The sequence below is a fragment of the Rhinolophus ferrumequinum genome (genome assembly GCF_004115265.2).
Source record: "Rhinolophus ferrumequinum isolate MPI-CBG mRhiFer1 chromosome 15 unlocalized genomic scaffold, mRhiFer1_v1.p scaffold_54_arrow_ctg1_1, whole genome shotgun sequence".
NCBI lineage: Eukaryota > Metazoa > Chordata > Mammalia > Chiroptera > Rhinolophidae > Rhinolophus > Rhinolophus ferrumequinum.
The window spans coordinates 592,997-614,479 of record NW_022680357.1 but is presented as its reverse complement, the minus strand read 5'-3'; the positions used below and the strand labels follow the sequence as shown (position 1 = coordinate 614,479).

At 59.5% G+C, this 21,483-nt stretch overlaps 2 protein-coding genes across 4 annotated transcripts; both read left to right on the top strand.

The window, feature by feature from the left end:
• The first annotated feature begins 2,320 nt into the window (after positions 1 to 2,320).
• Positions 2,321 to 7,299, top strand: PRR14 (proline rich 14). The gene is made up of 12 exons (XM_033102104.1): positions 2,321 to 2,470; positions 3,274 to 3,345; positions 3,469 to 3,637; positions 4,250 to 4,371; positions 4,445 to 4,634; positions 4,916 to 4,959; positions 5,162 to 5,271; positions 5,576 to 6,164; positions 6,300 to 6,369; positions 6,452 to 6,543; positions 6,806 to 6,877; positions 6,968 to 7,299. Exons 2-12 carry the CDS (start codon positions 3,323 to 3,325, stop codon positions 7,224 to 7,226), a joined length of 1,740 nt encoding a protein of 579 aa, XP_032957995.1. The 5' UTR covers positions 2,321 to 2,470; positions 3,274 to 3,322; the 3' UTR covers positions 7,227 to 7,299.
• Positions 7,300 to 9,831: 2,532 nt separating this feature from the next.
• Positions 9,832 to 20,521, top strand: FBRS (fibrosin). 3 transcript variants are annotated; one of them, XM_033101768.1, is made up of 18 exons: positions 9,832 to 10,405; positions 10,698 to 10,874; positions 11,638 to 11,673; positions 11,794 to 11,823; positions 12,769 to 12,817; positions 12,906 to 13,200; positions 14,652 to 14,953; positions 15,167 to 15,372; positions 15,484 to 15,528; positions 15,799 to 15,894; positions 16,096 to 16,164; positions 16,882 to 16,911; positions 17,294 to 17,365; positions 17,640 to 17,760; positions 17,865 to 17,945; positions 18,806 to 18,889; positions 19,041 to 19,248; positions 19,348 to 20,521. In XM_033101768.1, exons 1-18 carry the CDS (start codon positions 9,956 to 9,958, stop codon positions 19,916 to 19,918), a joined length of 2,922 nt encoding a protein of 973 aa, XP_032957659.1. In that variant the 5' UTR covers positions 9,832 to 9,955; the 3' UTR covers positions 19,919 to 20,521. The 3 variants fall into 3 exon arrangements, with proteins under 3 accessions (XP_032957659.1, XP_032957658.1, XP_032957660.1); XM_033101767.1 differs by having other exon boundaries at positions 10,695 to 10,874; XM_033101769.1 differs by lacking the exon at positions 15,484 to 15,528 and having other exon boundaries at positions 10,695 to 10,874.
• Positions 20,522 to 21,483: the final 962 nt, after the last annotated feature.

Here is a 21,483-nt window from a genome sequence, read left to right as displayed (position 1 = left end):
GAAGGCACAGGATACTCATACAGAAGAAGGGGGAGTTATCATCCTCTTTCTACCTGTAGCCTGAGACTTATTTATCAGGCACACTCAGCTGTGTCTCCTCAGTTGATCTTGACCTTCCAAGTCTATTTTGAGATAGGCATGACAGGGTGTATTGCTCTCATTTTACAAATGAAATCACCAAGGCCAGGGAACAGTTAAGCAGGTGGGAGACCCAGAGTCTAAAGGGGCCCAGAGTTTCTGAAGAATGAGGTGCCCTAACACCAGCCTCCAGCCACATCACCAGCTGGAGGCCGTGTGGGGCCTCTGGCCACTGGGTTAGCACACACTGGCCATGCCCTAGGGTGTGTACACAGGTGGGTAAGGTAGTAGTTGTTGAAATGGTAGTCACAGAGGACAGAGTAAGACCGTGAAGCTATGAAGGCTTGCAGTTGCTGGCCTGGACTGAGGCCAGACACCAACTTGGTGTCTAGAACTTCAATTTGATGAACTCCAGCATCCGTTTGGATCTCAGGGCTGAGCGCTCCCTACCAGATTCTCAGGCCCAGGCCCTTTCTTTAGACTACTTCCTTTGCCCTTGGTATTGAGTTCTTCAGGAGACCTAGAGAATTGAAACTCAGATCAGGCACGCTTTGCCCTTGAAAGCTTTTCTCTCCTTGGGGCCTGGGAAGCACCTGTGTGTTTAAGCAATTAAGTGAGAGCCTACATAGCGCCTCTCAACACACTGAGGTTGAAAAGGGTCTCCAAGCATTCAAGGCTGGATGCGCCATACCCCAAGGAACGTCCTGAGGCTCGATGCAGCCAGCCCTGATCCAGGGGAGAGAAGTCACCTCTATCTGAAAGAGCTACCTACCGCTTGCGTCCTCCAGAAGACTCATCATGGGGTTCCATAAGACCCAGCAGGCTTTGGGTTACAGAGTAGCTGTAGTCCTGGGAGAGCTACCCTGATGGGTCTCCAGTGTTGGGGAGGTTTCGCTTTCCACACCTACTCTTACTGATTCTGCTCTTTCCATATCATCCTTTCTGTGCCATTTCTTTTATCACTCAACCCTCTAATAGACAATCATGCAGAGCAGGGTAGGTCACTCTGTACCTTCATATCAGATCAAGAATTCTAGGCTTCAGGCTCTCTTGCATTAAGAAAATAAGGACTGGGCCAGCCTGGTGGCTCAGGTGGTTAGAGCTCCATGCTCCTAACTCCAAAGGCTGCCGGTTCGATTCCCACATGGGCCAGTGGGCTCTCAACCACAAGGTTGCCGGTTCAACTCCTCCAGTCCTGCAAGGGATGGTGGGCTGCGCCCCCTGCAACTAGAGAAGGCAACTGGACCTAGAGCACAACTACGATTGAAAGGACAACAACTTGGAAAAAAGTCCTGGAAGTACACACTGTTCCCAAATAAAGTCCTATTCCTCTTCCCCCCAAAAAAAAATATCTTAAAAAAAAAAAAAGAAAAGAATAGAAGGACTGGTTTGGACCAGGGACTCCCAGGGAAGGAGAACTAATGGAGGCACGGGCTTTGGTTGGGCAGTGAAGGCGCCTTCACCACGCAAGAGGCCAGGACATACCCACTTCCTTCCCACCAACAGCCCTGCTCCCGATAAAAATGCCAAGCTCCAGGATTCCATCCCTGGCCCGTAACTACTAAGGACTATTTACACGCCCACCAGGCTGGCCTCTCTTGAAAGAGGGCTCGTGGGAACGTGGAACAGAGAAGAAAGCGAGCACGCCAAGTTGGTTATTGGTTTCCTGCAATGACGCCCCTATATTGAGCCCTCTGCACCCGCCGCAGAAACTCCCACTCCTCCAAGAAGAAGTGCACAACACTCGGGTAAAGGGAAACTCGGCGCCCCCACTTTGCCTCAGCTCAGCCTCTCCAGGACACCGCGCGAGCGACGGGGTCGGGAGGGGCACTCCCCTAGTCCGGCCCTCGCCACCCTCTCCCTAACTGTTCGCTGCGACGTGGGTACCCGGTTGAGGAACCCGGGGTGGTACCGGAACCGGCCTCGATGGGGCCTCTCTAGGAAATTGGGAATTTCACCTATCGTTAGCGCTCAGTTCTTGTTGATTGGCCTAAAAGCTAAAGAACCGGAAGATGCCCTTAAAAAACGTGGCGACACTCTAGCTTCGCTACAGTTATCTCAGTAGCTCGAGAAACTTGGCATAGTCTTCGGCCGCTGCCTGGCCTTAGAAGGTGACGCCACCCGGTCCATTTCCGTGCCTTGAGGACGGCGCTATCTGCCCTCAACTATCATGGTGGCACAGCCCAATTGGGCGGTTTGCCCCTAGGGATGATGGCTGCCAGGAGGCTTCACTTCATTTCTCACCACCCAGGAAGACGCGGGCCGCCGATTGGACGCAGTCCGGAGGCTCCGAGAAGAAGGCCTTCAGCGGTTGGGCAGTGTTGGGAAAGGCTGGTTTTAAAGGAGCCGCAGGTGGGAGCCGTCGAAGACCCGGGATCCGCGGGAGGCGGCGGTGAGCGGCGCGCGGGGGAGGGAACCGAGCGGCTGGAGAGAGGGCGGGAGGAGGGAGGGAAGGAGTCGTTTGAACCATCTGTTCCCGGGCTGGGGAGAGCCCTGGGCGGGGATCCTGGGAGGGCAGAGGGAGGGGGTCTGTGGGCGGGACCTCCCGGGATTGGAGTGGAGGGCTATCCGCTTGACAGTGGATCCCCGGGGATCCGGACTGAGTTCGCGTTGCTCAAGCTCGGTCTTCCCCTGGCTGAGCGGAGCTTTACGGAGCCGAAGCTCACAGGGAGAGGAGGATCCTCGTGCGGCGTCTGATTGGCGGAACCGCGCTGGAGGATTCTTTCCTCTTGGATCCAGTCTAGGGGATCTGGCGGGAGGGGGAAGTCGTCGGCGTGTGGGAATATTGCTTCAGAGCCCTTGGTCGCTCGCTGGGAGTGGATGAGGATCGCGGAGGGATCTGGTGGAAACTGAGCCTTCCAGGACCGGGATCCTAGCTGATCCCGGGGAATCTCAGGGCGGAATCTGCAGGGACAAAGGCCCCAGGAGGCTCCGGCCGTGGCAGAACTGGGGCTGCTGCAATCCAGGTTTTCCTGGCAAGTGCCCAGAAGTGCGCGAGTGATCCGCTGATCGCGGCGGCGGCGGCAGCGGCTGTGGGAAGACACCCGCTCCGGACGGCCGACCGAGGGCGCCCTTTCGCGCCCCAGGTCTCCGGCCCGTGGGCTACCGGGAGCTGCGGGTGGACCATGAAGGGCAGAGCCCCAGGGGAAGGGCTGGCCCTCACTCCCCACTCCTCCGCTCCCCACCCTACCCCAGGCTGCAGCCTGGGATCCCCCAGGGACTCCCCGAAGCTGCCGCTTCCCCCATGGACTTGCCCGGGGACTCCAGGTGAGAGTGCACCCCGCCAGCCTGTCGTGAGCCCGGGAAACGGGGAGCCTGGCGGCCGTACAGGGGAACCACAGAGCCAACGACAGGCTTGGGCAACCGTCCTCTGCTTCTCTCATCCTCCAGCCCGCCTGGCCAGCCACGTCTATGCCGCCAGCCCCTGGCTCGAGCATTATGGGGAGCCAGAAGCCCGAAACGGGCGAGGCTGCAGCCCGTGGTGGCCCCTTCACCCTTGGAAAAGGCCTCTCGGCGGGTCCTGGCCGTGGTGCTGGAAGATGTCATGGCTGCCCATATGGTGAGCCCCCCGAACTGAGAAGCCCCTTTCTCAACCCAGTTCCTCCTCAGTACCAATTAGGCCAGATCACTAATGAGGATAATTGACTTCCAAACACTTCATTCTCACACCCGTCGCCCAGCCGGCCTCCATAATGCTAACGTTCTGCTTGGCTCTCTTAGTCCCTCCTCAAATTGGGCGGGGTCTCCAGTGCCCATTCCCCACGGCCAAGCCAGTGGGGCTGGAACCTCGTCCCTACTACTCTGGAAATACGAGAAACGCTTCTGCTTGCTTCCCAGCCCAACTTTTAGGCAATCCTTGGGAAGCAGACCGAGGTCATTGGCTCCATTGTACAGATAGCAAAACTGAAGTCCCAAACAGGGCTGTGACTCACCCAAAGTCACCTTCTTTTCACACTCCAAACAGCGTGGGTGAGATGATCCAGGTCCCACAGCTGCAGCTCACAACACTAATATCTGACCCCCAATTCAGTTTGACTCACCTCTTTGGGGATCTTGAGTGAATTCTAGCCACAACCTCTGTCACCTTTGTGGCCTAGGACACTTAGGCACAGGGAGATCCTGTCCAGTCCAACTCATTCCCTCATCTTACTCTTGACACCTTGTCTCCTAGGCCCCCCTAGTGCCAGGAGAGGAGACCTCCACCCCACGGCACCCCGCCAACTGTCAGGATTCTGTCCGAAACCAGCCGCCTGCCTTGCCACCCCAAAAAGCCATATGGTTGTCCCAGGCCAGGTGAGCATGGCAGGATTTGGGGGGCAGCTGGGGACACAGCAGAGCCCCTCTGATCTGTGTGTTCCCTCTCCAGGCCTCCCGACCCCCTGCACTTATGCCGAGAGCCCTTGAGCCACATCCATCGGTCTCCTTCCACTCTGAGGTGTCGATCACAGCCAACCCCTGGCCCAGACGAGGGCCCTTCACGAGCGGTGGACGGGGGCCCCCAGCCCACTCTGGTGGTGATGCTAGAAGACATTGCCAGCCCCAGACCCCCAGCTGAGGTATGGGAACTTCGGGTGAGGATGGCAGGGGTGCAGCTGGGGGCAGGCACTCAGCGGGTGTAGGAGACAGGTAGGAGGATTGAGTCCTGGGTGGCCTTTGCTCAGAGCCAGGAGGACAGCAGGTTAGGCAGAAGACACTGCTGGAGCAAAGACCTGTATGAAAAAGTCTGTGGTGTGAGCCCAGGCGGGCATCTGAAGACAGAGACAGTCGGGATGTGGGAAGCTAGGGAGGTCAGCGGGGCTTCCCTGCCTCCCCACAAATACCCCCTTTTTACATCCAGGGCTTCGCCGACAAGGCTCCCAACTTCATCGTCCCAGCCAGAAGGTGAGACGGCTGGGGAAGGAATTATTAAGATGTCCAGGCAACAACCATTGTCTAGGCAGCCAGAGCTAAGGGCCTCAGAATGGACTTGTCCAGTTGTTTCTTGTAGCACCTTCAGAAGGCTTAAGGGACAGGGGAGGTGCTGGCTCAGGTCGGATCTGGACCTGGAAGCTCCCCCAGCCTTTATCTTATCCCTTCACTCCAGAGCTGAGTCCGTGACGATGGTGAACCAGCCAATGCCTCCGCCCAGGGACCTGGAACCCCCATTCCAGCCATCTTCCTTGCCTGCAGACCCTCTGGAGAACCCATCGCCAGGTAAGGACTCAGAGACACGGAGGAGACTTGAGGCTCTGGAAAATCCTAGCTGAGCTTCTAAGTGTCAGGTGCAGAGGTGGGGGTGGGGCCTAATCCCCTCCTAGGGTGGAGCTTGGTGTGTAAAGATGGGGTTTAGACTTCAGAGGCCTGATGCGCACCTCCTAAAGATAGGGCTTAGTTTTTCAGGAGTGGGCTTATTCCTCTGTGGGCGGCGTAGTGTTTAGGGGAGGAGCTGAGGCTGCTGAAGTGGGGCTTAGACGCCTGCAGTGAGGAATACCCACTTGTGACCCTCTCCTTTCCTCAGCCCCAGATCCTGTTCTGGAGCCCCCATCGACCCCACCGCCGTCCAGCCTTTTACGCCCCCGCCTCAGTCCCTGGGGCTTGGCCCCCCTCTTCCGCTCCGTCCGTTCCAAGCTCGAGAGCTTTGCTGACATCTTCCTCACAGCCAACAAAGCTCCGCAGCCCCCGCCCCCCTCACCCCCTATGAAGTTGGAGCTGAAGATTGCCATCTCAGAGGCTGATCAGTCCAGGGCTGCTGAGAGCACTGCATCTGTCAGTCCCCGACCCCCTATCCGCCAGTGGCGGGCCCGAGACCACACCCCACTAGCACCTCTCCCTAAGCCCTCTCTGGGCCGAAGCCACTCCTGCCCTGATCTGGGGCCCCCAGGTTCAGATCCCTGCAGCTGGCCCCCTGCTCCACACCACCTGAGCCGGCCACGGCCCCGGCGGCACACTGTGGGTGGTGGCGAGATGGCCCGAGCCCCGCCACCCCCTCGGCTCTGTCTCCGGAAAGAGGTCTTCCCTCTTGGAGGAGTGGGAGGCTCTCCTCCCCTCGTCACATCTTGCTCGTCCACTGCATCTACTTCCTCCTTCTCTGAACCTGCAGAACCCAGGTAGTGCCCTCGATAAACCCTCCTTAATGCCCGGTGACAGTCTGGGCCCAGCCTCCTCCCCTAGTGTCCAGTGGGCAGGACGTGGGGATACTGCTGTGAATGCTGTTTGTCTCTGAGCCTTGACCTTCTCCGCAGGTTGGGCTCCACCAAGGGGAAGGAGCCAATGGCCTCAGAGGACCAGGTGCTTTCAGACCCTGAGACCAAGGTAGGTGGACAGGTTGGCGGGGAGGACACAAGTGGGAGCCTGTGCCCATGGCACAGTCTTACCCTCGGCCCCCTTTCTGCAGACCATGGGAAAGGTTTCTCGATTCAGAATACGCAGGACCCCGGCCCGTCCTCAGCTAAACCTCACACCAATGGGGCTGCCTCGACCCATCAGGTGAGGTGCTTATTGTGCACGGAGCTGCCTTGGCTAAACGGATGGAGGCTCACATCCCCTGAACTGTGGCTTTATCTCCTCTCGGGGAGCACAGTCCAGCTCAGAGGAGTCCGCTGGGTTTGTGCTTAGAACCGTCTGCCTCAGGCAGCGCTCCTGGCCCATGGTATGTCCCAGAAACGGAAATACAGACCAGGCTGGCTTATCGTTTCTCCAGGCCCCTCTGGCCCCAGGTTTTTCAGTGGCCTCTGCTCTTTGCTCCTAGGTTGAATAAGAAAGAGTTCAGCTTGGAAGAAATTTACACCAACAAGAATTACCAGTCGCCTACAACCAGGAGGTGAGACACTTTGAAGGCTTGGGGGTGACAGAGGGAAGGCTGGCACCAGGGGGCATGCTGGTAACCAGCGTTCCTCCCTGCCTGGTCCAGGGCCTTTGAGACCATCTTCGAGGAACCCCGGGAGCGCAACGGGACTCTGATTTTCACCAGCTCGAGGAAGCTGCGACGGGCTGTAGAATTTCGGGACAGTAGCCTTCCTCGATCCCGGCGGCCATCTCGTGGGGTCCGGGCTGCGGCTGGCAGGACCATTACTCCCAACCTGGCCCCCAGCCCAGATGTGGGAACCCTGCTGCAGCAGCGGCTGGCGGAACTGGATGCCTTGCTCCTGGAAGAGGAGAGAGTGGATTAGGGTGCAGACCCATTGGACCATCTATCCGAGAGGAAAGGGAAGACTCGAGGCCATTTTATTTTTTCTCTATATATTTCTAGTAAAGTTTTTGATATATTTCTGATTCTTTTGTATGTTCTCAGTTGAGTTTGACACTGATGCCTGACTGGCAGTATTGGCTAATGTTTATACTTTGGCCCCAAATAGTGGGAAGTGGGAGAGGTGCCAGGGAAGGCAATGAGGGTTGCATACAGGGAGGGGGTGAGGGAATGGTCATTGGAGATATTTTATTGACTTGAGGATTTTCTTGTGTAGAGGGATTACTTCTGAATCTGCCCCAGAAGATCCTGTGATCCGGGACCCTGGTCAGGGTTCTCCCAATTCACTTCCATCAAAGAGGAGACTGAGTGGACCAAGGCTTGGATCACGATGGCCCTGACTTCCTTCTAAGGTGCAGGCCAGGACCTGTGGCTACCGTGTTTCCCTGAAAATAAGACGCAGCCGGACAATCAGCTCTAATGCGTCTTTTGGAGCAAAAAGTAATATAAAACCGGGTCTTATATAAGACGCGGTTTTTTAGTCAAGTAAGACGGGTCTTATATTAATATATTTTTGCTCCAAAACACCCATTAGAGCTGATTGTCCGGCCGCGTCTTATTTTCGGGGACACACGGTAGATTCAAGAGCGGAGTAGTCGGCTATAATTGAGCGCCTACAACATACTCTCCCATGTACTTGACCTGTACATAACGTGTGAGAGGGAATTCTACCCATTTTATACATAGGAAAGCGAGCCAAGTGTCTGTGCAGATGTCCACAATACTAGGGCAACCCAGGCAACCAGAGGCCAGAAGCGGCCCTCTGCAGCTTTCATAACATACAGGCAAATTACAATGGTGGTTGACGTGAGCACGGTTTCCTGAGTCCAAATCCTGGTTAGGATCCATGTTTGTGCGTCCATCCGCTCCCCCTCTGTAAAGTAGGGCCAATCGCAACACCTTCCTAAAACAATTTTACCCGGGGAGTTAATAGGGTAGAAAGTGGCCGGTGCACAAGAGCAAGCTATTTTTTTCTCGATGGCACGCAGAGAACACAGGCCACCACTTTCCCACTGAACAGAACGATAACGGAACGCTTCCTCCTTCGCACGCGTCTGGCGCTCGCTAGGCACGCTGCGTGCTCGGGCCACCTCGCGCCGCGGGGCTACCCCACGGAGCGGCCCGCCGGACCACGAGCTTGCCACGCGCGTGCGCGAGAAGCCAGGCCGCCGGTGGGTTAAGCCAAACCGCGGAAAGGCAGAGACGATGTCACAGGCGGTGGACAGGCTCCTTCCAAGGCCGCGCGCCGCCCAGCGGTCGATCGCCCCCTCCGGCTCGCGCACCACCTCCAGACGCCTCTCCTTGACTCATCAGACGGCCGACCAATGAGCGAAGAGCAGGAAGAGGCGGGGTCCGCCCCGAGCACCTACTTCTAACCAGTGGAGTCACGAGACTCGATGAAGGACGGAGCTAATCTGACGTGTACCCAATCCAGGGTTTGAGGGCGGTTACAAATTATCCACTCCCCGAGTTTGGCTCCGCCCCCCACCCTGACGCACACTTTTCAACCTATCAACGACTAAACCTGTAGAGGGGTGAGGGGAAGGGGGCGGAGAGTGGGAGGAGGCCGAGAGAGGAAGGAGGCGTAGGCTGAGGAGGAAGAGGGAGGAGGGGCAGGGAAGTCCTGGAGGAGAAGAGGCCCGAGACTCCAAAGGAGACAACAGGAGGGTGCGCTGGAGCTCCCTCGCTGCCCAACGGCCGTTCCGGATCCCTTACGGCTCAAGTCAGACACAGGCGAGGAAAGGAGGAAGAGACTTTTATGTCGGCGGACAGAGAGGCTCTACCCGTCACCGTTGCCTCACATCCGGGGCTTTGGAGGGCTGGCCCCCGCGGCCCCGCCCCCCCCTCGCGCCTTTCATGGCGACCGGAGGCGGAGGCTGGAAGAGCTGGGCCTGGAAGAGGCCCCTTTAAATCTCCTTAAAGGGGTGGCCACTGAACTCGGCGGACTACAACGCCAGCCTTAAAGGGGAAGCCGCCGAACAGAAGCTGACAAATTGAGAACTGTGCTGTTGGGAGAATTGGAGCGAGTGAGGATTCTCGCCTGCTCTTCCCCCCCCACGCAAGAAGTCCTTTAAATTCAGCTTAAAGGGGAAGTGGCCGCTTGTGGAGGACTAGAAACTTAACTCCCGAGCCCTTAAAGGGGCGGCCTGCTGTTTTGAGGACCCTGGACTCCTTAAAGGGGTGGCCTCTTTTAGCCGGAGGACCTGAGGCACTTTTAAAGGGGAGGTCTGCGTTTCGGGGCGAGCTTTCGGTCCCTTTTAAAGGGGTGGCCCTTCCTCTTCCTCGGGGAGTCTTGTCTCGACCCCTGGCAGGGGGCGGCCACCGCACTAGGCCAGCCGGACACTGTTGGGTCGTCTTAAAGGGGCCAGGGGCTGGACAACTTGAGGCCTCGCCTTAAAGGGACGGGCGCCCCGTTTTTGCCGTCTCGGCCCCACGGGGGGGGGCCCCTCGGGCTTGTCGCCCCGGGGGCGGCGCCGGCTCCCCAGGCCTTGGCCTTGGGGCAAGCTCAGGGCCAGCCGATCCTGCTCTAAAGGGGAAGCCGTGGCCCTCTCGTCCCTGTGCAGCCGCCAGCGCCGCGCCTGCGACCCTAGGCCTGCGGACAGGCCGTTTCGGGCCCCGCCGCCTCCGGATGCGGCACTGAGGGCGGTCGCCATGGAGACGGCCGCGGCTCCGGGCCCGGGCTGGGCCGCTGAAGGAGAGCGGCGGCGGCGGCGCTGCTCGCGCCGAGACCGAGACCGGGAGCAGCGGCGCCGCCGAGGTCCTGGCGGCGACGCGCCCCGGGCCCTGTTGGCCGCCCCGCGAGGCTCGTCGTCCTCGTCGTCGCCGCCGCCGCCCGCCCGGCCCTGGTCGTCAGCTTCGTCTGGAGAGCGGCCCGGAGGCCCGAGACGGCGACGGCCCCGGCCCAGGCCTCGACCCCCGAGACCCCGAGCTAGGAAGCGGCCTGCTGGCTCGGGCAGCCGCGGGGAGGAAGAGGAGGAGGAGGAGGAGGGGGGCGCAGACGACGGGGAGGCCGAGGAGGAGCCCGAGGAGGAGGAAGAAGAGGAGGAAGACTTGATCGATGGCTTCGCCATAGCCAGTTTCGCCAGCCTCGAGGCCTTGCAGGTGGGGCCTGAGGGGGCTGGGGAACTTGGGGGGCTTCGGAGGGGCAGAGAGGAGGGCTCGGTGCCTGGAGTGGGTGGAGTGGAGGGGGGAATGCTGGCACCCCAAACCAGAGCAACCGGCTCCTCTGGCCAGGCCTCTGCCCCACCCTGGGCTGGGAGGGGGTAGAGCTGGCCTCCAGGGACCAACCGGGTTACCTGACCTGAGGGCCACTTTGGTGGCCTGGTCATCTCTAGAGAGGTCGGGAGCTTCCCTTTCTCCATCCACTTTAGTCCCACCTCCTCCTCCACAGAAGGATGCCTCACTTCAGCCCCCAGAGCGGCTGGAACATCGGCTAAAGCATTCTGGGAAGCGGAAGAGGGGGGCCTCCAGTGGGGCCACTGGGGAGCCAGGGGACAGCTCTGATCGGGAGCCAGGCCGGCCCTCTGGGGATCGGGCCCGAAAATGGCCCAGTAAGCGGAGAAGGAAGGAGGTGAGTGTGTTTCATATCCCTATCCTTTAAAACTCGGGGCAGAACATCCTTCCCAAAGACTCGTTTTCCAGGAGCAATGCCACTACCCATTTTAAACGGGAACCCCAGCCTCCAAAGGCAGAGGGAAGCCTGGCACATGGGAGCTCCCACTCCCCCATCCAGGTCTGATACAGACACGTCCGTGGTCAGACTCGTCTGCTGCTGGCGAGTGCTGAGTCTGCCTCAAACGTGTTGATAATTCAAGAGATGTGGCAAAAGGACTTAGTTGAATCATAAATGAGTTAGACACGGTCTGTGCCCTCCCCTTCAAGTGAGGGAGTGGGTGTCTAGCAGGAAAAACAACAATCTACAAGCAAGTACCTCTACCCAAAGCCGTGAAGCTACAGAAGGCGGAGATCTGGGAGAGGCGCTGCAGAAACCCCCATGAGGAAGCCTCTCATTCTGTCTGGGGGATGGGCGGAGGGCTGTGGTTAGGGAAAGCCCCCTAGGATGTCTCAGTTAGGCCTGGAAGGAGAGTCAGACGTTTGCTAAGAGAAGAAACGCAGCAGAGTTGTTTGGGCCTAGAACACCGACATATGAGAGTCTGGTGTGTTTGGAAAGTGGCCGGAGCACTGGGAACACTGGGAGCACAGCAGGAGAAGCAGCTAGAAGGAGCTGGAGAGTAGGTCCTGAGGGGCCTCGAGTGCCTTGCCGGGGGGTGGAGACGTGATCCAAAGGCCTTGCCAGCCAGCCTCCCTTACCTCTGGACTCTGGTCTTTCTCAGGCCTCCTCCCGTCACTCTCTGGAAGCGGGATACATAGTAAGTGCTCTCCACCTCCAGCGGCCCCTCCCCTGCACTCCCTCTCTGACAGTCCCCTCTCGACCTTGGGCTCCTCTCCTCTTCCTTTGTGTGACACCTCTGTCTTTCCTTCTCCCCCAGTGTGATGCGGAAAGCGATCTGGATGAGAGGGTGAGTAGAACTAGAACCTGTTGGGTCGGCGGTGTCACAGCTTAGAAAATGCATTGCAGCTTAGAGGTCTCCCTGAGTGAGGAACATGGCTTAGATGGAGTTAGGATTAGATTTTGGGAGGAAGGGGGTGGATTGAGAGCATAAGTGACTTCTTCTCTTTGGTGACTAGTGCCAGTTGACCAAACAGTACTGGTTCTCCACGGAAATCCCAAGTGGCTGTGGAACCAAGCTGATCCTTCCTGCTGAGCACCAGTCAGTCTTACAGAGTAGAGTCTGAGCAGAGGATACTAAACCATTGTAGTCAGTGTCAGAACACAAACTGCAAAGGTGAATTTCGGCGTATGAATAGGCCTGATGGTGCTCGGAAATAGCGGGTCTTAGCTATTGATGCTCTACCCCTAAAACTAACTCAATTTGCCCTCCCTGATACGTGTCTTGTTTTAGTTTTAAAAGTTGGGCGGGCAGGGACTAGAGTGAACCAGAGAGTTGTGTGTTTAAGGGGGGCAGGCACCAGCCAGTTCCAGCTCGCTGTTGCCATGTGAAACTCGGGGATTCTTAAGAGGACCTGCAAGTCTGAGTTTTTATGGGGCAACTTTGGATTTCTAAATATCAGCAATTAGTTTAAAATCTTTTGCGAACACTTGTGTACCGGACAAATGAGCCAGTCAGCCTGTTGGCCAGCAGTTAGTGACAGCTGACAGTTTCGCATTGATTTCCGTACTTCTCGGCCTTGATTTAGTTCTGGCCTAGCAGGTTCTCAGGCTCAGCGCTCCCCCTTTTTCCCGAGCATAGGCGCCCTAGAGTCCAGTCTGATGGATTTCAGCTAAGGAGATGGTAGACCTGCCACCCCTGCCAGCTCCTAGCGGGCTCCAGAGGCTGGCGGCCTTCCTGGGTAAGGGTGTCGCGTGACCTGAACCTGACCGTGTCCCTCCCCTTCTTCCCCAGGTCTCCGATGATGACCTCGACCCATCCTTTACTGTCTCAACCAGCAAAGGTTGGTGCCAGGGGCTGGGGCTGGAGACAAGGAGGGAGTTGGGGTGAGTGTGGGCCTCAGCTGAGTGTCTGCTGTTCTGCCCGCACAGCCTCAGGCCCCCACGGCGCCTTCAATGGGAACTGTGAAGCAAAACTCTCCGTAGTCCCTAAAGTGTCGGGCCTGGAGCGGAGCCAGGAGCAGCCCCCAGGGCCCGATCCGCTGCTAGTGCCTTTCCCCCCGAAGGAACCGCCACCTCCACCAGCCCCTCGGCCTCCTGTCTCACCCCCTGCACCCTTGCCGGCCGCCCCCAGTCTGCCGCCCCCACCCCAGCTGCAGCTTCGGGTCTCACCCTTTGGCCTCCGCACTTCTCCCTATGGCAGCAGCCTGGACCTCAGCACTGGCGGGTGAGTTGTCCAGGGGTTTGGGCTGGTCGTGTTGGCGCCAACCCCTGCATTCTGTGGCTGGGCCCTGGGGATGTGATTTGAAAAAGGAATCAGAGACTGACAAGTTTGGAAGACACGGGGTGAAACACATTTAAAGAGGTTACTACAGACTCATCAGAACCCTTTGTACCGTGTTTCCCTGAAAATAAAACCTAACTGGAAAATAAGCCCCAGCATGATTTTTCAGGATGACATCCCCTGAACATAAGCCCTAATGCATCTTTCGGAGCAAAAATTAATGTAAGACCCGGTCTTGTTTTTGGGGAAACACGGTATGTTCACATGCAGGGATTCCAGTTTGTGCCGTTCCCAGTGTCACCCGCTGGTGAGACCTTTTGCAAGGCACCTGCTCGGAACAGTGTTCTTTAGAACATACTTTGGGAAATGCTGACATGATGATGAAGAGTTCTGGCTTTGGTTTCAGTCAGACCTGGATTTGAATTCCTCCTCTGCCACTTACTGGCTGTGATTTTTGAGAAGTCACTTAACCTCTCTGAGCCTCTATTGTCTCTTTCTGTAAAATGAGATGATAATCGTGCCTTCATCTTAAAGCTGTTTGTTGTGAGGATTCATTGTGAGTTACTGCGGTGTTTCCCAAAGTGTGTGCGCGCATCATTAGTGACGTGTGAGATAATTTCAGATGACGCGTGAGAACGTTTTTCTCAACTTTTACGTGCTTTAGGAAAATACGATTAGTGCCCCTTGGTTTCCAATGTTATGGCTGGGGTGACGCTACATAAAAAAGGAAAACTGAGTCATGTTCAAGAAAGAGGTGATGGTACAGGTTACATGGGTGCGGCAGCAGGTGGGAAGGGGGTGTGAAATGCTGGAGCCTTGGACTAGCATGCAAAGCAAGTGGCAGCACTTGGCCGCTCGTCAGTGCGCGCTGAGGGGTAAGAGTGTCGTGCTGTCATTGATGCTGTCTCGGTGATCACGTGGTCATCGTTACTCTCTTTCTTACTGAGAAAACTAAGGCTCAGAGAGGGGCAGTGACTTGCTCAAGGTCCCCAGGTGCTAATGGCAGGACGGGCCTGGAGCTCCGAGGCCAGGCCCTCAGGGCGCTGCTTCCACTGTCTCAGCGCAGGGACCCAGGTGGCCTGTTGGAATGAAGTGTCCAAGGGAATGATCCATTTTGTGCTTTGCTTGAGTCAGAAAAGGGAAAGTCACGTGGCCAGGGACATCAGAGGCAGCTGCGCGGAAGGGATGCCTGGAGACGAGCGAGGGACTGTTGGCCGCGGGCGGTACCTCAGTCTGAGGACCAGCTCCTTGGGCGGGGGTGGGGTCCTGGGGCCGGGTTCTACCACGGTCCGTGTTGGAGAACCAGGGTCAAGGCTTCGCCCAGGCTTCTGACCCAGTCCAGTCAGAGCTGGCACCTCCCGACCCCTCACTCATCTCCCCACTTCTCTCCCCAGCTCTTCACGGCCGCCCTCCAAGGCCCCGGCCCCTCCCGTGGCTCAGCCTCCCCCCTCATCATCCTCTTCGTCCTCTTCCTCCTCATCTGCCTCCTCCTCGTCCACGCAGCTCACCCACCGGCCCCCGACGCCCTCACTGCCCCTGCCGCTGTCCACCCACAGCTTCCCCCCACCCGGGCTGCGGCCACCCCCACCCCCCCACCACCCCTCCTTGTTCTCCCCTGGCCCCACCCTGCCCCCACCCCCACCCTTGCTGCAGGTGCCAGGGCACCCTGGGGCCTCAGCTGCTAACGCCCTTTCTGGTGAGTTTGGGGTCCTGGCCGGGAGGTGGGGGGCCATGGCCTTGGGCTTGGGCCCAGCTAGCGTTGGGGCATTTGGCCCTTAGCAGACAGCAGGGCTTGAGGAGGGAGTGGCTCCAGGCCTGAAGGGAAGGCCAGTCACCCGGGCCCAAGGAGGCTGACGTGGTGGCGACAGGTATTACAGCCTTCCCCCCTCCCTCCCCTCCCCTCCCACAGAACAGGACCTGATCGGGCAGGACCTGAACTCTCGCTACCTGAATGCCCAGGGTGGCCCCGAGGTGGTGGGGGCAGGGGGCTCGGCCCGGCCCCTGGCCTTCCAGTTCCACCAGCACAACCACCAGCACCAGCACACCCACCAGCACACCCACCAGCACTTCACCCCTTACCCCCCGGGCCTGCTGCCGCCCCACGGCCCCCACATGGTGAGCTCCTCACTGGGCTGGTGGTGAAGCTCAGATGGGGGGAGGGTCTGGCCTGCAGGGGAGGCCCTGGGTCCCTGGCTTGGCGGCTTACTCTTCCCTTCTCTTCCCTAGTTTGAGAAATACCCAGGAAAGATGGAAGGCCTTTTCCGGCATAATGTGAGTGTGTGTGTGTGTGTGTGTGTGTAAGTGTGTGTGTGTGTGTGTGAGTGTGGATGTATGAGTGTGAGAGTGTGTGAGTGTGGCTTGGGCATAGATGTATCAGTGCGCGTGGCCCTGACTGGTGGGGTCCAGTCTTCAGCTTCAAAAGCAAGAGCCTTGAGCCGGGAGAGCTCCCTGGGGGGCTTTAGGGTGGAGGCCAGAGGCCTGCTGGGCAGAGCAGAGGGCCACATGCCCGCCCCAGCGTGGACTGGTCCCTTCTCTCCACAGCCGTACGCGGCCTTCCCTCCCACCGTGCCCGGCCTGCCTCCGGGCCTCCCGCCGGCTGTCTCCTTTGGTTCCCTGCAGGGGGCTTTCCAGCCCAAGGTGAGCCCCCAGCCCCGAGAACCCAGACACCCTGATCCACGTACCTTCTTCCCGTTCCCCAAGCCCTGCCCCTCCCCCTGCCCTCCCCTTGTGGACCCAGGTTGCCCCACAGCTGTGTCCCCTCCCTGTCCCAGCCCCAGCTTCGTCTGACACCCCATTCATGCCAGCGCTCCTGACTGACCCCTCCACTCCCTTTCCCAGAGCACGAACCCCGAGCTGCCACCACGACTGGGGCCAGTGCCGAGCGGGCTTCCCCCAAAGGGGACACAGGTGAGGGGGGTGCTACGGCAGGTCCTGGGGTCGCTGGGGGGGGTCTGGCTGACTTGAGGACAAACCACAGATCTTTCCTTCCGATGTGTGCTGGGGGCCCCTGAGAATCTGACACGAGGGAAGTGATGGAATGACGGGTTTCCCAGGCACGAGGAATAGGAATTTCATGAAGTCGTCCCAGAAATTAGGTTACTAGGGCAGTGGTGGTTCTGGGGGGGTTCAAATTTTTTAAGTCGCAGAACCTTTTTAAAAAAAAAAAAAAAATGACGTCATACTAGGAAGTCGTGTCCATAAAACAGTGAGAAGATAAGCTGCCCCTTTGTGAAGTGGCAGAGGGAGGCCAAGCCTGCCGTCCCACTGAGCACGTGCAAACCTGGAGGCCGGGAAACTCGCCTGCGGGTAGATCAGACCAGACCAGACATTTCCAGCCTGTTAGCCAGAGTCAAAACTTTTGCCTAAAGATCTGAAACAGACCCTCGTTATATCACGTCGTTCCCAGGATGGCTTCTCCTCAGCCTTGTCGTAGACCATCTCCCTGGGGCCTGGAGGTGCTAGAGGGGCGAGACCCAGAGTGGGAGCAGCAGGGAAAGGAAGGGCTCGAGGGGCCACACAGGTTTCGGGGAGGTGTTTGTGGGGCACTTGGGGGCTGTGGAGATGAGGTGCCCGGGTCAGGAAACAGGTGTGAATCGCTGCCAACCTCTGCTTTGCCATCCCCAGATCCCCGACCATTTCCGGCCACCTTTGAGGGTGAGTTGGTGAGGGCCTCAGGCTGCATGAGGCTGGGAGCTGGTCTCAGGGTGTGTGGCTCGGGTGGGGTCCTGCTTGGGAATGAGTACGAAGCCCAAGACCTGGAGACAGCCAGGTGTGGATCCGCAGAAAGCCAAAGGCCTGAGCCACAGGCCTGGGTTCAGACAGCGCGGGCTGTGGGACCTTGGGCAAGGTAGTTTCTCTCTGAGCCTCAGTTTCCTAGGCCGGGAAGTTATCCTCCCGCAGTTGTAAGAATAACAGGAGAGGTTGTGTGGCGAGTCGGGGCGCAGGGCACAGGGTGCAGGGCTAGGCCTGGAGCGGGTGATGAGTGAACATTCTTTCCTCCCCTTTGCCTTTGGTCATCCTTCCTTCGGGGCGGCAGAAACCAGGGAAGTGGTGTGCCATGCACGTGCATGTGGCTTACATGATCCTGAGACACCAGGAAAAGATGAAGGTACTGGGGCCAGTGGACTGGGAGAGCGGGCCGCCTCCACGCTGTTGGGCCAGGCGGTCTTGGTCAGAAACACCCCACCCTGCCCGGGTCACGGCCGCTCTGGCCCAGTTAGCACTGGGTTGGTTCTCTGGCCTGCCTGGGGGCTGGTCAGAGAAGGCTGAGCGAGGCAGAGGCACCCAGGCCCATCGGGGGCCGGCCGCCTTCAGAGGGGCCGAGGGTGGAGGAGCAGGAGCAGGGCCGCCCAGCTCACTGCTGGCCGCCCCGTTCCCTGCAGGGCGACTCCCATAAGCTTGACTTCCGGAACGATCTCCTGCCCTGCCTTCCGGGGCCCTACGGGGCCCTGCCCACTGGCCAGGAGCTCTCCCACCCGGCCGCCTCCCTCTTCACTGCGACTGGTGAGTCTGGCCAGCCCTGTCGGGTCCTGAGGGTCCCTGAGTGTCTGTAGCTCGAGGCCCACGTTGCCTCCTCAGCCTCATCAGTCTCCGCCTCTCTGCCCCAGGTGCCGTCCACGCTGCAGCCAACCCTTTTACGGCAGCTCCCGGGGCCCACGGACCCTTTCTGAGCCCCAGCACCCACATTGGTAAGAGCCTGGTCTCTGGCTTCCAGGGGGTTGCAAGCCGGGGATGAAAGTTAGACCGGAGAGGCAGCTGGAATGGGAGGAGACCTTGGGCAAGTTATTTACCCCCTCTGAGCCTTGATTTCACCATCTGTAAAATGGGTAAGGAAGGGAAGACTGATTGCTCATCTGCCAGCTCAGATCTTATCTCTGAAATAGCCTGTGCTGAGGGCAGTGTGCTGCTTGGGAGAGGAAGGTGGAGGAGGGCTGCCTGGACCCAGGCCGAGCATGGGCATGGCTCCCAGCCATGGCAGGCAGGCTTCCCGGGGGTTTAACCCGGGTTCGGGTGCATGAGGATTGGAGCCTGGTGCTCTAGGGAGGGTGTTCTTGGAAGAGGAAATTGCGAGGCTCCTGTAGTGGGCTGGGTTCGTTCTGACTGGCTGTGACACGTGCATGAAGTTAGGGTCAGATGGGAAGGGCCCTGCATGCCCCGTGGGAGAAGCCAGCACAGCTCTTCAGGCGGGCAACTTGCTGTCGAGCTGCCCCGGACGGCCAGTGTGGGAGCGTGGGCTGAGAGCTCAACCTCTGGAGTCCGAGAGGCCTGGGGTTGGGCCACCACTCACTGAGTAGATGCTGCTGGCAAGTCACTTCACCTCTCTGAGCCTGTTCCGTCCCCTTTAAGTGGGGACGGCCCTGTTACCTGATGGGACTTGGGAGGTGCGAGGACACATGCCTTTCTGCCCAAGGACGTGCTCTGCACCTGCCGTGGAGACTGCGTGGCCGAGGGCTTTGGGGCCCGCTCGCGGCTCTGCCTCCTCCCTGCCAGCCCTCGGTGGCGCCTGGAGCAGGCGGCCAGCGTTCTGAGCCGCCCCTTTTCCCCGCAGATCCCTTCGGGCGTCCCACAAGCTTCGCCTCCTTGGCTGCCCTCTCCAGCGGGGCCTTTGGCGGCCTGGGCAGCCCCACACTCAGTGAGTGCTGGGCAGGCGGGGGGTGGCAGGGAGGGGGCTCTGTGGCAGTGGGTTCACGTGCTCAGGCCGGAGGCTGAGGGGACACCTGCGGGGTCCCCTAAGGGGCCCCCATTCCTGGCTCCTGTCACCCTCTCCTTTGCCCTTTGTCTAGACTCCGGCGCCGTCTTTGCCCAGAAAGAAAGCCCAGGGGCCCCACCAGCCTTCGCCTCCCCGCCAGACCCGTGGGGCCGCCTGCACCGCAGCCCTCTGGCCTTTCCTGCCTGGGTCCGGCCCCCTGAGGCCGCCCGGACGCCAGGCTCAGACAAGGAGCGACCTGTGGAGCGAAGGGAGGCGTCTCTCAGCAAGGATGATAAAGACAGGTGTGCCTCCTGCCGCCCCGCACCCGGCACCCTTACCTGCTCGCCGCCGCTCGGCCTGCCTGACCTCTGGCGTCCCCTCACTGTCTCCCCTCGCCCCAGGGACCTCCCGTTCTCACGGCCCCAGCTGCGAGTATCTCCTGCCACTCCCAAGGCCCGGGCTGGCGAGGAAGGGGCCCGGCCAGCCAAGGAGTCGGTGCGGGTAAAAGAAGAACGGAAGGAGGAGGCTGCCGCCGCTGCTGCCGCCGCTGCCGCCGCCGCCGCCGCTGCCGCAGCCGCCGCCGGGCCCCAGGGCCTCCACCTGCTGTTTGAGAGGCCCAGGCCCCCCCCCTTCCTGGGCCCTAGCCCCCCGGAGCGTTGCGCGGGCTTCCTGGAGCCAGCCTGGCTGGCGGGGCCCCCCCGTCTGGCAAGGCCACCTCGCTTCTATGAGGCGGGCGAGGAGCTGACTGGACCTGGGGCCGTGGCCGCTGCCCGCCTCTATGGTCTGGAGCCGGCCCATCCCCTGCTGTACAGCCGCCTGGCCCCCCCGCCACCGGCTGCGGCCCCGGGAACCCCTCACCTTCTCAGCAAGACCCCACCAGGAGCTCTTTTAGGGGCGCCGCCTCCCCTTGTGCCCGCGCCCCGGCCTGGCTCCCCACCCCGGGCCCCTGGCCCAGCCCGGGCTGACAGGTGAGGGGAGGGGAGGGGCAGGGGCAAAGCTCCATCCCCCCCTTTCCTTTTGACAAGGTCCTATAGCTGAGGTTTCAAGCCAGGGCTGGAGGGCAAGTGGTGTGACCTCACCAGCCACCTCTGAGGTCATGGGACCTGAGAGCAGGGCCCCAACCACCATGAGATCAAGCACCAGATGAACCTCGGGGTCACTGGGAGGGCAGGGGTCACAAGCCTCCAGAGAGGGGTGTGTGTGTGTGTGTGTGTGTGTGTGTGTGTGTGTACGTACGTACATGAGAGTGGGGGTCACTTAAGAGGTCATAGCTCGTGACCTCCTGAGGTGCGCCATCCCCCCTTTTGAGGGCCCCTAGGCCCTTGGCCTGCCTCCCCAAGGGCTCACTAAGCCAGAGGCCAAAGTGCCCCCCTCCTCCCCGCGTCCCCTTCACCTACCACCCAAGTCCTCAAGCCCTCTCAGGGCTGGGGGAGGAGGGGCTAAAGGAAGGGGGGTTCCATGTACATATTTATCTCCCCTTCCACGTGGCCCGCGGACCTTTTGTACATTTTTACAGGGGTGCCCCTCCCAATACCCCCCCTTCCTGGTTAATTAAATCCTCAGACTGGTGCTGTGTTCCTAGCCTCTGGCTTCTCTGTGGGGGGGGAGGGAAATCGCAGGGGGTGTTGCTGGAAGGGGACAGGCAGGCCCGGGGCTTCTCCCTGGGAATGTGGGGTCTGGCAGGAGGTGGACCAACGGGAAGGGACCTGGGTGCCAGGCCGGGAAGAAGGGCACAGGCTTCCTGCTTGGCTGACAGCCCAGCTCCCCCGACATGTTCCTGTTACCTTTGTGTGTCCCCATCCCCAGTGGCTCAACCTCTAAGCTTCAGAATCTACTTCTTAGCGACTCAGTGCCCCCAACTCCAATTTCCAAGTACCCCCAGGCCTCCTGGGCCCTGCTCTCCAGAACCCTGTTCCCAGAGCCCTGCCCCAGGCTAAGGGGGGCCAGAGGAGGTCACCAGGTACCACACACCAAAGAAGGGGGTCGGTCCGGCGGGGTGGGGGCCACACAGGCAGCTCTGTCAGCAGCCTCTGTGCAGTAACCCCAGCCTTCCCAAAGCAGCAGGCGCCCCCAGGCTGGGGCCCAACCTAGAAGGCAGGGGCCAGTTAACAAAAACAATGTTGACTTTTTTCCCAGGGGGTGCTTATTCTGTAACATGACTTCCGGATATTTATATAAAAATGAGTGTTACAATGAGGCCCCTTGGCTCCTCTTTCAGTGTGTGTGGGTGACCTGTGGGGGCGGGGGATGGGGCTGGGTCCTGGGGTGCGGGAGGGCCGGGGATAATACTGCCCGTGTCTTGACGAAGGTGTTCCCCTCCCTCCCACGTGGGAGAATTGTTCGACTTCTGGATGGATGGATCCAAGTGTCGGGCACTGGAGTTTGTCATTTTTCTACAACCCAGGATGACATATCCAAGATTCAAACATGACAGAAACAGCAAATCTGAATTTCCCCTTTACCTGCCACCCAGCGCCCGCCTACGCCCTTCCCCAGAGGTAACCACTGTCCACCACTCGGTGGACTTCTCCATGCCC

What these genes read in the sequence shown, in the direction of transcription:
- PRR14 (XM_033102104.1), top strand. Translation starts at nt 3,323, where the DNA reads ATGGACTTGCCCGGGGACTCCAG. An exon ending in GACTTGCCCGGGGACTCCAG is followed by an intron (nt 3,346 to 3,468) that starts GTGAGAGTGCAC and finishes CTCATCCTCCAG; the next exon opens with CCCGCCTGGCCAGCCACGTC. An exon ending in ATATGGTTGTCCCAGGCCAG is followed by an intron (nt 4,372 to 4,444) that starts GTGAGCATGGCA and finishes TTCCCTCTCCAG; the next exon opens with GCCTCCCGACCCCCTGCACT.
- FBRS (XM_033101767.1), top strand. Translation starts at nt 9,956, where the DNA reads ATGGAGACGGCCGCGGCTCCGGGCCCGGGCTGGGCCGCTGAAGGAGAG. An exon ending in CCAGCCTCGAGGCCTTGCAG is followed by an intron (nt 10,406 to 10,694) that starts GTGGGGCCTGAG and finishes CCTCCTCCACAG; the next exon opens with AAGGATGCCTCACTTCAGCC. An exon ending in ATTTCCGGCCACCTTTGAGG is followed by an intron (nt 16,912 to 17,293) that starts GTGAGTTGGTGA and finishes TCGGGGCGGCAG; the next exon opens with AAACCAGGGAAGTGGTGTGC.